The sequence below is a fragment of the Pituophis catenifer genome, unplaced genomic scaffold, assembly GCF_029215685.1.
Source record: "Pituophis catenifer annectens isolate HBS135680 unplaced genomic scaffold, rPitCat1.0.hap2 SCAF_14, whole genome shotgun sequence".
Taxonomy (NCBI): domain Eukaryota; kingdom Metazoa; phylum Chordata; class Lepidosauria; order Squamata; family Colubridae; genus Pituophis; species Pituophis catenifer.
In genome coordinates, this window is record NW_027256894.1 from 22232153 (window position 1) to 22250071 (window position 17919).

At 44.0% G+C, this 17919-nt stretch overlaps 1 protein-coding gene across 1 annotated transcript in view; it reads right to left on the reverse strand.

Moving 5' to 3' along the window:
• The window catches only part of THSD4 (thrombospondin type 1 domain containing 4), a 137388-nt gene extending 119716 nt beyond the window's left edge, over positions 1-17672 (reverse strand). Inside the window, exons 1-4 of the mRNA XM_070953348.1 lie at positions 17644-17672; positions 14001-14070; positions 7495-7940; positions 708-1164 (exon numbers count right to left, since the gene is read on the reverse strand). Coding sequence (XP_070809449.1) covers positions 708-1164; positions 7495-7940; positions 14001-14070; positions 17644-17672 — 1002 coding nt within the window. The remainder of the gene's footprint in view (positions 1-707; positions 1165-7494; positions 7941-14000; positions 14071-17643) is intronic.
• Between the last annotated feature and the right edge of the window lie 247 nt (positions 17673-17919).

Consider the following 17919-nt stretch of genomic DNA (forward strand, 5'->3'; position numbering starts at 1 on the left):
TTCTGTTCTGTTCTGTTCTGTTCTGTTCTGTTCTGTTGTTCTGTTCTGTTCTGTTCTGTTCTGTTCTGTTCTGTTCTGTTCTGTTGTTCTGTTCTGTTCTGTTCTGTTCTACTCTACTCTACTCTACTCTACTCTACTCTACTCTACTCTACTCTACTCTACTCTACTCTACTCTACTCTACTCTACTCTACTCCACTCCACTCCACTCCACTCCACTCCACTCCACTCCACTCCACTCCACTCCACTCCACTCCACTCCATTCTATTCTATTTTACTCTACTCTACTCTACTCTACTCTACTCTACTCTACTCTACTCTACTCTACTCTACTCTACTCTACTCTATTCTTCTTACCCTGTTTCCACGAAAATAAGGCATCCCCTGATAATAAGCCCAATCGGGCTTTTGAGCACATGCGCTAAAATAAGCCTCCCCCGAAAATAAGCCCACCCCGAAAATATTTAAACACAGAGCTGGAAATCAGGTAAGATGGCAAGAGGAGCCCCATGGGACCAGCCAGAGGTGGTATTTGCTGGTTCTCCAAACTGCTCAAAATTTCCGCTACCGGTTCTCCAGAACCTGTCAGAACCTGCTAGATTTCATCCCTGGTCCAGTGGCTCCCTTCCTTCTCTGCAAAATTCCTAAGCTCAAAACAAGGATTTGGTCAGAAGGCATGGAAAGGCCGGAGCAGAAAGGATGACTTACGTTCGTATTGCAGAGTCTATATTGCTTGTAGGCCCCAGTGCACACAATTGCGGCAGCCGGCTGAGTGGACATCTGCCCTTGGATGGGCGGATGAGATGCTCCAGGGAGATGCCTGCTCCGTTCTCCGCTCTGGAACAAGCTTTGAGATGCTGCTGGGAAGGCTTGAAAATGGGACCCTGGTTGTTGATAGAAAGAGCTACTCGCAACCTGAGCCCTGGCTGGAGAAGATTGGTGGTCACCTTGGTACGTTCCTCCAGGATGATGATGGGAAGGGCTTCCTGGATGGGCAAAAGTGGAGATGCCACCAGTCCCTTGTTGGTTGGGTGCAGATTGCATGGACTGACGTTGTTTTCGGGTCTTATGTTCCGATTGTCCCGTGTCCGTCTGCAGCGGGAGGATGTAGGGAACTTTTCCATAGCCGTATTTCCCAGGTCCAATGGCACTTTTCTTCCGGCCTCTGAGGACAGAGAGAAGAGGAGAAAGCAGATCAGCCATCATATTTCAAACCAAGCAATCAACAGCTTCAAGACTAGTTCCGGATCCGGTCAGCCAAATACCAACCCCATAGGCTTCCCTACTTATTCTGCTGTAGCTCAGAGTGAATGGGTGAATCCAGTCACAGAAAGCATGCGAAGAAATCAGAAGTACGGAAGATCTTCTGCATGGACCACAAGTCCATCTAGACTCAGCTATACAGCACACGCTCTTGTTCGTAATTCTCCTATTAAAAGGGACACCTTCAGGACAATTCTTGTGGGGGGAAGTCTATGGTTCACTTTTCAAGTTTCCAGCAAGTATCTCCTCAGGCTTCAAGTAAGCTTTGTAGGGCGTCAAACAGCAAATACCAAATGTGGGAACACAAGGCATTATTTGTTTGGTGAAGAAGAGAGTTCTTTTTTTCCTCTATGCCTTGCAGACAATGTTTATCCACAGAGAATGCCAGTGAAAGGAATTGGGGGGGGGGGGAGAGAGAGAAGAATCCTTTGCTATCATCAGAAAACAAGCTACTGTTTAACAGATAACACATGTCTAAAAGCAGGCATGCACCAGATACAACCGTGAAGACATCTCACGAGACCTCCAGACTTGCTGGACTTATCTAACACAGAAGTTTTATCTCACTGATAAAAAAAAAAAATGTAAGCTGCTGGTATCTCTCACTCACCCACCCCGAGACCTCACAAATATATACAGTATATTTCCTAGGCTCCAGAAGCTACGGTTAATCTTGGTTCGAGGCGCCAAGAATTGGGAGTCCCAGAAATGGTAGCGTTTAGCCTGAGATTGAAAATTTTAAGCCAGGAAAGACTTATCTAGTGAGCAAACGGAGCAATGGTGACCATGCAGAAGTGGGTTTCAGCAGGTTCTGACCAGTTCTGGAGAACCGGTAGCGGAAATTTTGAGTAGTTCAGAGAACCGGTAATAAAAATTCTGACTGGCTCCACCCCCATCTATTCTCTGCCTCCCAAGTCCCAGCTGATCGGGAGGAAATGGGGATTTTGCAGTATCCTTCCCCTGGAGTGGGGCGGGAATGGGGATTTTGTAGTATCCTTGCCCTGGAGTGGGGAGGGAATGGAGATATTACAGTATCCTTCCCCTGCCATGCCCATCAAGCCACGCCCACCAAGCCACGCCCACAGAACCGGTAGTAAAAAAATTTGAAACCCACCACTGTGACCATGGATCCCCCCAGGGTTCATATTTCAGGCTGCCTAAAAGAAGGACACGGTTTTATAAGGAAGTCATAGCTTTAATCATAACGATAGCTCGTGCAAAACAATTTGATTACAGCCATCAATGTAATGCGTGGGCGTATCCCACAATATTTTTTTGGTGTGGGTGTTTGTAACTGTGTCACGCAGAATTTGAATCAGCATTCAAAAAAGAAACGTGGGGAGGGTTTTGTTTTTAGAATAAGGGAAGCTGGGTTTAATATTGGCTATTGGATGCCAGGATCTACCTTAGGCATCATGGCGCTGTCAAAATCAACTATGCAAAATCAATTATTTTAACAGCCAGCAGGGTGAAAATGACCTTTGATCAATTTTCTCCATCAGATATCATGGAATCCAGTTTCCTCTCTCCCCAAGCCCCTCCAACCCCCCACTCAGCTACTTCTGTTCTCTTTCTCCATGGTGTAAATTAGCAGGAACATTTTGTTTAATGCGAACTGAGCAGATAGACATCTAGAGCCAATGTTTCGTTTTGCTCCATTGCTCCTCCCGAGTGTGGAGGAATTTCGACTCCCTTCAGAACGATTACAAAAACCTCAGACCCTCATCTCGTTCCCTCATTCTGGGGGGGGGGGGGAGACAGCAATCTGACACCCCAAAACCACATTCAGCCTTGAAATCCATCTTCCTTCCAGCTACTGAAGTCCTGCAAATGACCACAAAGGTTATTCAATGGTTATGCAGATCCTGCTCTGTGAAATACACAGAAAACAAGGCTTGAAGGGTTTAATTCGTGAAGAAAAATGGGCAGAAAAATACACCCACTTAATCTGTCTGGCATCCCTTCCCCAATTTTACGTCCATGCTTCCAACAGTGTGCCAACGTTCTTAAATTAGTTGCCCTCTGTGTGTGAGATTTTATTTTCAATTGCCCAAAAGCCAGTTTGGGTAGCCCAGAAGGTCTGGCCCTGGGTGCAAGGCCCAGGCAGAAGATAGGCACAAATTCCACAGCAGAACAAACTAGATTGGCAGGAAGGAAATTTAAATTGCAGCCAACTGAGAACTTCTTAGTTCCTGGATCCCTTCCTTCATACAATGTTTTCCTCTGGTTTCTCCACCCCTTCCAGGATATTTAAAAAATTGTCTTTGATAAACTGTTCCCCGACTCTTCCCATTAATATTGTTCATTAGCAAGGGAAAGAGACTTAATTCCTGTCAACGTAGGATGTTTTTTTAAGACTACGTTACCCACCCAGCTCATTGGCCTCCCATAAATCTCTCTGACAATTGCCTTATTTTTTCCTCTGCAAGGGGAAGTCCATAAAGAATTTGATTCAAGTACAGAGCTTGCACTAACCCTCTCGGCTGATAAAAGACCCAGAGCTCCTATATCAGGGGTGAAATGCTCCCGGTTCGGACCGGATCGCCCAATCCAGTAGCGATGGCGGCAGGTGGTTCGGAGAAACGGTAGCAAAAATCCCTGCCCCCCCCTCATGCCCAGCTGAGCCACGCGATCACCAGAGGCTTTTTTTTAAAAAAAAAACTTTTAAAAACATTTTTTCTACAACCTCTGATGATCGCACGGCTCAGCTGGGATCGTTAGAAGCTTTTAAAAGCATTTTTTTCTGCAACTTCTTCGCCAAAGAAGTTGTAGAAAAAATGCTTTTAAAAGAAAAAAAAAAGCCTCTGACGATCAGGCAACTCAGCTAGGATCGTCAGAGCCTTTTAAAAGCATTTTTTTACCAACCTCTTCGGCCGAAGAGAAAAAAATGCTTTTAAAAGTAAAAAAAAAAAGTTGGCCACGCCCACCCCACCAAGCCATGCCCACAGAACCGATAGTAACAAATTTTACATTTCACCATTGTCCTATATCTACCAAAAGACAAAGCATCAGTAGTGGTAAGTGACCTTCTACACTTGAGGTGAGGGCAGTAGTAAATCCTCCTTCCAAAACAAACATCTTGATCGGAGGAGACCCTCTACCCATCCTTTCATCTGCTACACAGGACAGAGGTCAATAGGGATGGGTCAAATCTGTCCCTGTGTTTGTGAGTGCTGAGTTTCAGAGGTTGACATTTGCAATATCCACCAGGACCCACTCCCTATGCCTGTGTGTGCTTTAGATTATTATTTATCAAGCTGGCTTTTTCAGAAGTCAGCCCTGGGAAGAACGCCAGATGTGCATTTCTCCTTCGGAAAGTCATCTGTTACTCATGAAGAAGTGGAAGCAGCTTGCAGGAGGTGTGTGTTGCCTCTGGGAAAAAAAAATACATTGTTTGGTGGAGTCCTCGGGTCAGATTTGTTAAGAGAGGCCAAACATCTACAGTTCCCGTCGCATCCACGGCTCTAGCTGTTGGAAGACTTTTCAGAGCAACGTTGCATCAGGTACAACCTGGGAAATCTCCTTCAATGCAAACTGCCAAAACATCCTGGGTTTTACCAAAATGTCTACCAGGAGGGGTTATGATCAGGGCTGGGTTCTACTTACTTTTACTACAGGTTTGCAATGGGGCTGCGCACGCTCTCTCTTCTGCACATGCGCAAAAGCGTTCTGATGACGTTGGGGTCGGTGGGTGGAGCCTCCCGACGGTTTTACTACCGGTTCTATAGAACCGGTGCGAACCGGGGGCAACCCACCACTGGTTATGATCCTTTTCCAATAAACCATAGCTAGCTTTCCAGATTAACTCTTTTTTTTTTTAACTTATCCTTGTAATTCCATTCCTTCCTGGTGATGTAACCATTCGCCCTTTCTTGATGATAGTAAGGTAAAGGTAAAGGCTCCCTTCGCACATATGTGCTAGTCGTTCCTGACTCTAGGGGGCGGTGCCCATCTCCGTTTCAAAGCCGAAGAGCCAGCACTGTCCAAAGACGTCTCCGTGGTCATGTGGCCGGCATAACTCAATGCCAAAGGCGCACGGAACGCTATTACCTTCCCACCAAAGGAGGTCCCTATTTTTCTACTTGCATTTTTTACCTGCTTTCGAACTGCTAGGTTGGCAGAAGCTGAGACATGTAACGGGAGCTCACCCCATTACGCAGCACTAGGGATTTGAACCGCTGAACTGCCGACCTTTCGATCGACAAGCTCAGCATATTAGCCACTGAGCCACCGCATCCCTTTTTTGATAATAGTACTTGGGTTCATTTTCCATAAAATATCTAAAGAAGAGTCTCTTGCATTGAGTGTACGGTGTGCATGTCTACACCAAAATAACAAAAGGCCACCTAAGAAGACCTTCATTAACAGCTGTCCATCTCTCCTCCAACTTCTAGAAAAAGTATGAAGAGGACTCTCAATGGGCAAGCAAATTTAGAGAAAGACGGCCCCTCAGTACAGGGTCCTAAGCCATAAAGTGCTTTGAAAGCTTTAACTCTTACTTGATGCCCATCATTCAACCACACTTGGGCATCATCTCAACAGCCTACAGTACCAAAGCCATTTCTACGTCCTTCCTACTGACTGGTACAAACATTTAGTGTCTTTGGGAAGTGTTTACACAGCTCGCCAAGACCAGCCGGCTGTCCTCCAGATACATCTTCAGAATGAGTTTGTCTCGGTCATAATTCCTAATCTCTACTTTTTGGTTTCATCAGTATCTTCCTTAGCTTTGAGGAGAAAAAGAGAAGGAGGAACAAACGATCAGCAAAGTTTCTCATCCGATTGATATGGTTTTCTGTTATGGTTGTGAGCCATCCCAGAGTTCAGGATTTAAAATAGGCAACCGTGTCGATATTCTAAATAAATAAACTCAATCCAGAATTAAGATGAAAACATCCTGGCAGTATTTCCCAGCTGGAGACACTCTCTAAAAAACACTCACTTAACAACATTTTGCCCTTTTTTCCCCTCTCTAATTGTATCCACCAACTATTTACTTTATCTCTTGGAAGTTCTTGCAAAAAACAAAAAAAAAAAATCAAACATAAATTGTGCTCGTCGCGTTAAAAGCTTTTTCATTTCGTTTCGTTTTTGTTTTAATCTTTTTTCCCCCTTTCCAACTCTCTCTTTGCTATTGCCAACAAAGCAGCTGAATCTTGTCCCTCACAGGAGGGTCAACCTGTCATTTTCAAGGCCCCCCCCCCTTTTTTTTTTTTTGCAATAAACCCGGATCGACAATTGAAATGCCTGGGTTTTGCAGCTTATTTTGATGTGACGATGATACAGCTGTAAGAAAGACACAGAGGAAATTCCCCAAAGGAGAGATTCCAAACCTCCAAACCTACAGATGTTCCCCATTCCTTGTGGATCCCACAATTGCTAAATGCAGATCTGCTGGGCTGAAGCAAAGCAGCAGCTGGCCCCCAAGTGAAGCTCAACACCATCCAGGACAGCAAAAGAGAAGGGAGACCCTCATCAATCTAGGAAGCAGAGGAGGGTTTCAGCAAAGAATGAGGAAGAGTCCTTATTTACCATTATTTGTTCCATATGAATAGTTGTTTCTGACTTTCCTTTGGCGGGGGTGGGAGGGAAATTTTTTTTTAATGCTCCAAGCATGCAGACATCTGCATTTGAGCTTGTTTGATGTCAAGTCCTTTCCCCACAGCTATAAAACGTAACGTGACAAGCCTGCGCCTGACTGCTCAGAAGCTCATCCTGCAACCGTTCTACAACCTAAATTTGGAAGAAGACACATCCTGACTCTAGAGGAAGTGTAGCAATTTCTCAGAAGTATTTATCTATAACCTTTCACAGAAATACCGTCTTGTCTAACTAGTTTACATAGTGAGAATGAAAGGAAGCAAATTAAGGAAAATGCTATGGGTCAATACGTACCTGCAATTAAGCGATTTAAGAAAAAGCTTCACATTTACTAGCTAAAAGCAAAAACAAACAAATTGGACTCTAAGAAACATGTAGGAGGGGAATAGTTTCATAATAAGACGGCCAATCAAGTAAAGGGCCTGCTTACTGCACTCATCCATAAGGTGGACCTTACAATTGACCTCAGGAATGTGCAGAATGCTCGGAAGATGAAGAAAGAACGAGGGAGGGAGGGAGGGAGGGAGGGAGGGAGGAAGGAAGGAAGGAAGGAAGGAAGGAAGGAAGAAAGAAAGAAAGAAAGAAAGAAAGAAAGAAAGAAAGAAAGAAAGAAAGAAAGGGAAAGAACTACCTTCTTTCTGATTTGGGGCTACGTCTTCGGGACTGAGAAACCTGAGCCCCTCTTGAAGTTGCTCGGCTCCAGTAGCTGTCATTGCGTCCTCCGGAGGAGGAGGAAGAGGAGGAGGAGAGGGCAGCCCGTGCTGGTTCCTCATTCCTGTGAAGAGGCACCGATGTACGGATGGCCGAGATGACGTGACCAGAGAAAGGAGGCAGGGAGTCTTCTTGAGGCAGTTGCTGGAGGTGAGCCAGTGCCCTCCCCGAAGCAGAGTACTGCCCAGGATTGTGAGAGCTCCTGTCATAGTAGTATCCTGGAAGACATGGCCGCATCTGCACCATCACTCCACCACTGCAGCTTCTGGAGCAAGCTGACCAAGGTCCCCAACTGCCCCAAACCCCAGGGATTCCTCCACTCTCTTCTTCTGTGGCAACGTTACCATCTTTTATCCTTTGGGGTACCTACAAGGGAGACCAGAAGAGATGAATTAGGGGGGGGGACATCATATTTTCAAAGTAGACTGAGGTCAAGATAATAGAATTTATTTTACACAATGTGTAATTCAAGTTTGGAATCTCTACCATAACGTTTCTCAACCTGGGCCACTTGAAGATGGGTGGACTTCAATTCCCAGAATTCCCCAGCCAACATGGAGTTGAAGACGTCCACCCATCTCCAAGTGGTCCAGTTGAGAAATGCTGTTCTATCATGAGATGTTAGGCTGGTTACCAGCTTGGCTGCTTCCAAAAAGGGTTGGACCAATTCATGGAACTCATAGAGATCCATGGCTATGCCTGAAAGCCATCTACTGGTGGGCTTCCATAGGCAGCTGCTTGCCTTCTGTAAGTACAGACCCCTTGACTAAGTGGGCCAGGAGTCCAATCAGCAAATCATTGCTTATGTTCTTAAGAAACAGAGATTTCAGCATTCCAGAAATGCTGGTTTATCATTGCAGAGTATATTAATTGAATTTTGAAAGTCTCCTTTCCTATCGTCTACTAAATTTCCCTGCCTTAGGAGAAATGAAGCTGGCAAGGCAGATACCAACAGTTGCCATTCTTGAGAGAACCCTTATGCCAAAATAGAATAGAAATCTTATTGATGTGGTTATCTGACTATCTTAAAAGTATAAAACTGATACAAGTATAGAAGTAAATTAAAAGAAAACAGTAGGACATAGTCATAATACACCCCTACAGTTAACTCCAATCAGTTTTAGATAGCTATCTATCTTCAAATATCTATCTATGTCAAGTAAATATCTGGGCCACATTTCTCTTATTTTATTTACTTATTTATTGAATTTATATCGCCACCTATTCACACGTGGCAACTCGAGGCGGCTTACAGAATATAAAACCTCATTTGAAACAATAAAACTAACAAAACATTAGATATTAGGTGATGTAACTCTAATGATTAACATTACTTAATTAATTAACAGTGAGAAAAATTAATCAGTGGAACAACTTGCCTCCAGAAACAGTGGGTGCTCCATCACTGGAGGTTTTAAAGAAGAGGCTGGACAGCCACTTGTCTAAAATGGTAGATGGTCTCCTGCTTGACCAGGGGGTTGGTCTACAAGACCTCCAAAGTCCCTTCCAGCTCTATTCCTATTCCACAGGGAGGCTGGATTGGCTGAAGCATTTTGGTCACTAGAAGATATAACCAACCACATCTACAGAGAGGAACCTGGGGGTGGGTTGCTGGGTCTCACAGATGGATCCATTTTGTGACCTAATTAATCAACTGCATCAGTTAAAGGAATTTTCTGAGCTTTAGTTTCCAAGCTGGGAGAGATTCAGAAATCAGGAGAATGAGTAACTTTACAATCCAGAAGGAAAAGCTTGAAGTCTGTTTGGCAGCAACCAGCAACAGGTCCACAGCAGCCGGACACAATACAAACACACAAACACACACAGAGCCCTCACTCGGGCATCACAACCCACACCTTTCCACAACCACACCTCCCAAGTTGTTCTCCAGGGGAGCTACTGCACATGTCTATCTGACCCTGACAAGAGAGAAGGATTTGTCAAAAATTTGCTAACAACATAAGCTAATTCAGTGTCGTCTTTATTTGTTACATGCATACACAGATTTTTCTGTCAATGCAATCCAGATGTTTCTCCATTTTGAAATGCGCCTTCACGTTTATTAGTCATGACATCAAAGGAGGGGGGGGAAGAGTCTGGGTGACTTTAGCACATGTCCCTTCCGAAATCTGTCTTGTTCCCCTTCTCCATCAATTAAAATTTTGGCACAAAAATAAAGCAAGTTTGAAGCCAGAAACATTAGAAAGAACAAAATAAAAGTATTCATGCGATGGATGAACGCTGCTTCTAACTGGATCACAAAAGGTGCTTAAAAACATCGCTCCAGGGACATCCAACCTGCAAGTCTTTAAACCAGGATGGCCAACCTTGGCCACATTAAAACTTGTGGACTTCAACTCCCAGAATTCCCCAGCAAGCAGAACCCAAAATGGCCAATAACTCCTCCTTTCCTCACCCAACATGCCCCCAATTGTCTCCCCACCACGGAAGGGAGGCTCTAAGCATCACAGGCAGGTAAATGTCTACAGAGATTCTCAAATCGCCCAGGTCGTGGTTGTCCCAAAGGTGCTTTTCCAAAAGGCAGCTGGACTTTCTTGTTGTTTTTTTTCCTTGAACACATTTCGCTTCTCCCCCAGAACTGAAGAAGCTTTTTGGATGAGAAGTGAAACGTTTTCAAGGAAAACCGCAAGAAAATCCAGTTGCCTTTTGAAAAAGCATCTTTGGGACATCTAGACAGGTGGGAACCAGAACATTTTGGGTTTTCAAGCTGGAAGCACAGTCTGAAAAGCATCACCTCCAAATGTAGACTTTGGTGATGACCGAAGATCTTTCTACAGACCTTAGTGACTCTTCTTTTGGGGACAGGGAAGAGGTGGCTGGGCCCCTCTTCTGCTAAAAGACCACTGGTGGTACTTAGAGGAGCAAAAGACCGGACATACGCCCCAACCTGCTGATGCCTACAAGCCAACTTGGATGGGAGCCAGTCAGAATAACTAATCTGCATGAGTTATGAGCTGCCTTCAGCTGCTACTTTCCGTGACTGCTGCTGGACTTCCCAGCCTCTGAATTACGAGATTCGCAGCTAAAGGGTGATGAAGGGAACCAGGAAAGGGAGGTTAAATGTTAAGCAGACCTACAAAACTAGAGTCCATTTTTCATATTAGGAATCAACGCCTATTAATTCAGTTTGGGCTATTTATCTGCCAGCACTGGAGATTTCCCATTAAAAAAAAAACAGCCACCCCAAAATGTAACAGTCAAAAGTGATATTAATAGCCACTTAATAGACTCTCCCTTAACTATTTGTTTCTACATTTCTGAATTATGCCTTCACCGAGTCAACTTCATATATATGCTAAGTAGGAAATAATGGTGAGATAATTGCTCAAGGCATTCATCCATTTTCCTAAACGTGTGTTCTAGCTCTGGCTTTCATTCAAATATTCTACTCTAAGACAGCCATCAAGAAGCATTTTTACTTTCCAAATTATCTATGGGATTAGAAGACACAGTTATTCCAAGAATCCAAATATGAAATGAGACTTCAACAGTGGTGGTTATCTAACTATAAGTTATTCTTGATCAAGGTAGACTCAAAGATTCTAATATATTTTACTCAATAGGTAGAGCTAACCATCTGTGTTGTCATCGGAAACTGTGTGTCTGATGTCAGAGAATATTTGGAGAGATATGGGTCCCTCTTACATAACAGAATACAGAATAACAGAGTTGGAAGGGACCTTGGAGGTCTTCTAGTCCAACCCCCTGTTCAGGCAGGAATCCCTATACCATTTTAGACAAATGGTTGTCCAATCTCTTCTTAAACATCTCAAACAAGAGTGTCCTTTTTATCAAGTCTAAAACCGTTGAGGTTGTGTCCTCCAAACCAGGGGTGAAATCCAGCAGGTTCTGACAGATTCTGGAGAACTGGTAGCGGAAATTTTGAGCAGTTCGGAGAACCGGTAGCGGAAATTTTGAGTAGTTCGGAGAACCAGTAGTGGAAATTTTGAGTAGTTCGGAGAACCAGTAGTGGAAATTTTGAGTAGTTCGGAGAACCGGCAAATACCACCTCTGGCTGGCCCCAGGAGTGGGGAGGGAATGGGGATTTTGCAATATCCTTCCCCTTGGTGTTGGGTGGAAATGGAGATTTTGCAGTATCCTTCCCTGCCCCGCCCACCAAACCCTGCCCACCAAGCCATACCACGCCCACCAAGCCACGCCCACAGAAGCGTTAGTAAAAAAAATTGGATTTCACCAGTGCTCCAAACTATATAGCAACTATCAACAAGACATCATCACACATGGCCAAATGAGACAGAAGAGACCTCAAAACTGGACAATGCCTGGAAAAGATCACCAGCCCTTCCACATCTGAAGGGTCTTAAAGGATTTCGAGAGGACAAACAGCTCTGGACTAATGTCACCCAGATCTTTGTGCATCTGTAACCTTGAAACATCTCCCAGACTCATTCTTTTGGAGCACACAGAGAAGGCTGGAGCCAAACCAGCTGTAGAAAGTGGACAACGCTTTCTTCCACCCAAACGGGAACCCCCTCTGATCCTGAAGAAAGTCCATGCAAGTGTTCATATGCTTAAGAGAAAGCCTGTGGGTCAGGAGCAGGAGAGTAACCTAGTTTATCACAATCCATTTTGGGTTGAAGCCATGCTGAAATCTCTCTGGATCAAGTTCAGTCCTTGCCCAAAACCCAGCCTGGCGTTTGTCCTTCCAGAGTGTCCGGTCGATTTTAAAACTGTTTCATTGCTGTGAAGGTAAGAAATCTCATTGCAAAACATACTTGTCCTGACAATTTTCTTTGATAGACGATGCCACACTTGGATAAAATTACCAGCAAGGATTACCAATATTTAGCCATTTGAGCAGGCAGGAAGGTCCTCTTGATCCAATTCCAAAACACGGGGTGGAGTTAATGGCTTCACCTTTTTGAGAAGAAGTCAGGAAACTCTCGGTCTGAAGGAACTCAAAGCAGAGGTAGAACTTCAGCTGGAGCTACTAAGGTAGAGAAGTACAAACCTTCTCAAAATGGTACATTTTGCAAAGCTCGGGACATGACCATGTTTTCTGCGCTGTCCCTTTCTTTAGTTTTATTTACTGTTGGTTGTTTAACGGTAGAGATAGGGGCTCCAAAACTAGGTTCTCTCATCGTGGTTGGTGGCACATGGAGAAGACCGGATAAATAACCATCTCAGTTGGTTATCAAAAGGAAAACCTTCTCCACCAAATTATTTATTTATTTATTTATTTTGGTCTTTTAATGACCCCGTAATTGCTGGCATGGGGGTGGAGTCGGGGCAACTGAATGGAGCTGAATGTTTACTGGCCGGATGCCTTTCCTGTCGCCAATGCAGAGTTCGCATGCTGATATTTACTCATTGTGCCCAGAGAGAGAAATACCTGCCGCTACCTCTCCACCCAAGAATGACCTGATTTAAACCGTGATCTGCTGTGGGGGAACTGAGATCAGCCTCGTTGAGCAACAGGAAGCAAGTCAGGACTCTACACATTTCAAAAATCAACGTTGCCCCAATGCTGGTGACCTTGTTTAACCCGTGCGGAAAACCCCAAAACGGTGGGAACAAATGCTAAATCCTCAGCGTGGCTCTCACATTCTTCCAGAACAATGGAGCTGACAAGGCTCAGCAACCTCTGAAGGGAAGGCTACGTTTCCCAGCCGTGAGCGCCTGGCTGTGGCTTCCTCCCCAGCCCATCCCACCCCACCCTGACAGAGATGAAAGTCGGCGTGGCTCTTGATGTGCCTTCAGGACACAAACGCCTTTTGCTCGCCCACAAAAGGTGAATTCTGAAGGATGAGGGAGAGGTGGGAGGGGAAAGGTACATTCAAGTAAGGATTAAGCAGCCCGATCAGACTGTTGTTGAAAAGCTGAGCCTCAACTCCAGCTGAAGTGGAATTTCAAAACGGGATCAGATTTGCAAGTTTGATCTTTCCTTCACTTAAGAGGCGGCATCGAGACAGGATGAAAAAGGATGCTGGCATTTGCTTCTTCCCAAGAGGCTAACAGCTTGATTGATGTACCATCTGGGCTTGGTTTAATCTGGGCTGGGTGAAAACAACAGATTAAACCCAAATCACAACAGGGTGATTTTGCTTAACGACTGTAGTAAAATGGTCATAAAACCAGGCCTGGCTCACTTTAACGATGGCATCACTAGGTGATGGGAGTTCCGGTTCCAATTGTGGTCACAAGTCGAGGGTTACTTGTCGGTATGATGGATGAAAATCAATGAAGGCAAGGTTTCTGCCATCTTGAAGCAAGATACGGCCAAAACTGTAGCTGTAGACCAGACTTTACTAACATTTCAGCATTTTAAGACCACTGAATGAACCACGGTTAGTTGCTCCTACTGCCTTAGAAGGAGTTTAAAGCATGCAGAGCTGCAAAACTGTCCCGTACAGGCGGGTTCCTTGCGTGACACACACCACTTACCTTTCTGTGATCGATGGAAGGCTGTGGAATGACCAGCTGAAATCCAAGCACAACGAGGGAACTCAGAATCCTGCAGGGCAAAAAGAGATTGTCGTTGACTTTCCTGCTTCACGAGGGAGACAACCCAAGCACCACTTTCTGGTTAAATGTGTAGATGATATGCCCATCGCTGAGGTTTGCCCACCACCCCCACCCACCCCCAAGGCCACATGGTGCACACTCATAGCACTGATGATATAACCCAATTGGGCCACGAAATGTCTGCAAGAAAACAGCTAAGCCCAGGCAGCACCAAGAATCCATTAAACATTTTCACTCCAAAGCGAAAAGTCCTTCAAATTCCAACAATCTGATTGACTGTCCCAAAACTGCTTTTATCCCCCCCCCCGACTTCCTTGGTTTTTTTTCTTTGAAAACGTTTCACTTCTCATCCAAGAAGCTTCTTCAGTTCTCATCCAAGAAGTGAAACATTTTCAAGGAGAAAAAAAATCAAGACAATTCAATTGCCTTTTGGGGGACCGGGGGTGGTGGGGAAAGCACATTTGGGACAACCATGACCTGGGTGATTGAGAATCTCCCTAGACCAGAGATCTCCCAACTTGGCAGCTTTAAGACTTGTGGACTTCAACGCCCAGCTACGCTGGCTGGAGAATTCTGGGAGTTGAAGTCCACAAGTCTTAAAGCTGCCAAGTTGGAAGACCTCTGCCCTAGACAAATCTGATTGACTCTAACAATTTTTCAAAGAAAAATACAATCACACTGGCTTGGGTGTGTGTTGCAAATGTTTATGTGCAAAGTCCAGATGGAAAACAAGGCTTACGTTTTGCATGTCAAACCAACTCAACGTACAAAACTGCTATCGATTTTCTGTTTTGAGCAAGGGGAAGGTTTGAATTCTTTCTCCTATCCATCTTTCCACTGCCAGACTAACCAATCTCTTATTTCTCTTATTTGGCTGCTTGAAATAAAGCATGATTACCATTTTACACCAAGTCAAATTATGCTTGCGTGGTTTGCCATGTCTAAATTTGTACATTCTTTCTCTCTATATATATATATATTTTTGGTGTGTGTTTTTTTTCTGTTCCCCAACTTTACAAAAATAGATTCTTCCTATTCTAAAGGGTGGGTGGGGAGGGGTTGGATGCAAGCTGGCAACGTTAAAATTCAGGAAGCCCGAACAGCCAAGGGAAACTGGGGAAAAAAAATAATAAAACCGGCAGGACATTTTGGAACAGAGTATGAATGGGTTTCACTGCCAAGATGTTTGTAGAAGTGACATCAAGGATGGCTGCGTCGGGCCCTGCCAAATGTTTGTTAATAAAAGTTGGACGTAATGAAGAACAATGCTATTTAAAAAATGCATTCATTTCTAGCCAGCGTAGTTTCGCAATCAAATTAAAAGATTTGGAGCATATCCTTCCCACCCTGCTTCCAAAAGGAAATCTGATTTTGCTGTGCCCTTAAGAAATTGGGTGAGTAAGCAGTGAGGTCAAAGCCTCCCTTGATTTGAGCCGATGGCTACGTGGGCATGGATGTACAGAGTATTGTTTTTCTGGAAATCATATGGAAATGAATTGCCATCGCTTTCTTCCAGTTGTGATTTTGCTTTGTGGTCTAATCTTCAATATAGAAATCTCCCTTTCAAGTGTTCCTCACATCTGACTCCGTTTAGCTTTTTGTCCACATCAACCAGGTTGGAGAAAACTGGTCTCAAAACTTGGGTCAAAGAAAGAACATAAACTAATTTGTCTTACACTAAAAGGTGTTGCCCAATTTAAATTCATGGTTAAATAAATGAGGACAAAATCAGGAGCCTGGATAGCTCAGCAGACTAAAGCATTGCAATTTAACTCCAGCTGTCTGCAATTACTATAAGTTCGAATCTCCCCAGGCTCAAGGTTGACTCAGCCTTCCATCCTTTCTAAGGTAGGTAAAATGAGGACCCAGATTGTGGGGGCAATAAGCTGACTTTGTATAAAATATACAAAAGTATGAAGGCTGTTGCTTAACGCATTGTAAGCCGCCCTGAGTCTCCGGAGAAGGGCGGCATATAAATCAAATTTAAAAAAAAAATTCACCCAAGGGCTCTGTAAAGGGATCTCTGAAACAGTTATAATGTTCAAAACCAGTCCAACCAGCTTATCAGTATTGTCCTTACCAACCCAGACAGTGAAATGATTTTTTTTAGTGAGTCACACATTTCTAATAAAGATCTGAACCCCCCTTAGCTATCTTTGTTCTACTTTAACAAGCCCAGGAATTCAACCAGGTCTTAAGAAATAAGATTTATTCCTTTACAGTCAGTGTCCCAAAGGTTTTTTTTCAAAAGGCCATTGGACTTTCTTGGTTTTTTTCCTTGAAATTTTTTTTTTTTTGGGGGGGGGGGGCTTCTCAGGCAACAAGTTCCTTCTTGGGTGAGAAAAGAACAGAAGAAGCTTCTTGGATGGGAAGCAAAACATTTTCAAGAGAAAAAAAAAACCAAGAAAATCCAGTGGCCTTTTGAAAAGCACTTTTGGGACAACCATGACCTGAGTGACTGAGAATCTCCACAGATATTCTTCCTGTCGGTGTTAAACTTTCTGTTGAAAAACAAGAGGAAATGGTTTGCAATTTTCTTTATGGGATCTACAAATCAATGAGTAGCTTTCTGAAGCAAATGGTACAGATCTAGGAATTATGGAATAACATCCAGTGTGGGATATCTATGGAGATTGTCCGTCATCCAGGTCAGGGTTGTCCCAAAGGTGCTTTTTTCAAGAGGCAACTAGACTTTCCGGTTTTTCTTTGAAGACATTCATCTGAAGAAGATCAGCTAAAGAAGCTTCTTGGGTAAGAAGCGAAACATCTTCAAAGAAAAAACCAGAAAGTCCAGTTGCCTCTTGAAAAAAGCACATTTGGGTTATCCAGTGTGGAATTATGGAATAAGAGCCAATCCTATGAGGTCATTTGGTTGTAGACCTTCAGACCATTATGGAGAATTAAGCATCCAAAAAGTAGAGATTCTTGAACGATAGAAGCCCAGAATTGGCTTCCAGAACTGAAACCATGAAGTTCACTCAGGACAAGAGTTCAGATTACGCTATCACAGCTGGCCAACTTCTTCAGGAATGGATTCAGTGAAGGAATTACTTCAAATTACTGGAAGGGTCAGTGTTACACTCTCTTGCAGATATCTCACAGGATATACAGGTAGTCCTCAACTTACAACTTACATTCAGTGACCGTGTGAAGTTACAACAGCACTGAAAAAAGTGATATCACCATTTTTCACACATATGACCATTGCAGCATCCCTGTGGTCATGTGATCTAAATTCAGACGACTTGGCAACTGGCATGTATTTATGACGGTGGCAGTGTCACCCTCTGCAACCTTCTGATAAGCAAAGTCAACGAGGGAAGCCAGATTCACTCCACAATTGTATTACTAATTTGACAACTGCAGTGATATTAAGTGAACCATGGCCATAATGGTCGTAAAATGGGGCAAAACTCATTTGACAAATATCTCGCTTAAGGACTGAAATTTTGGGCTCAACTGTGGTCGCAGGTTGAGGACTACCTGGACAGATTAAGTCATCTTGGGAAAATGGGGGAACAGGGTGGGAGGGAGGGAAGGAAGAGAACAGGGCAATACTCACCTCAAAGACCCTTTAAAATTGTCTAGCATAATTCTGGACTCTGAAAATGATGTGTCCAAGAGCCAAAGGGTGGTTGCCAATTTGTTGAAAGGGGGGGAGGAATTATAGAAAAATCCTGAGAAAAGTAAATACAGAGAGAGAGAGAGAGAGAGAGAGAGAGAGGGAGGGAGGGAGGGAGGGAGGGAGGGAGGGAGGGAGGGAGGGAGAGAAAGAAAGAAAAAAAGAAAGAAAGAAAAGAGAGAGAGAGAGAGAATAGGATTAGTTTCTCATCATCAT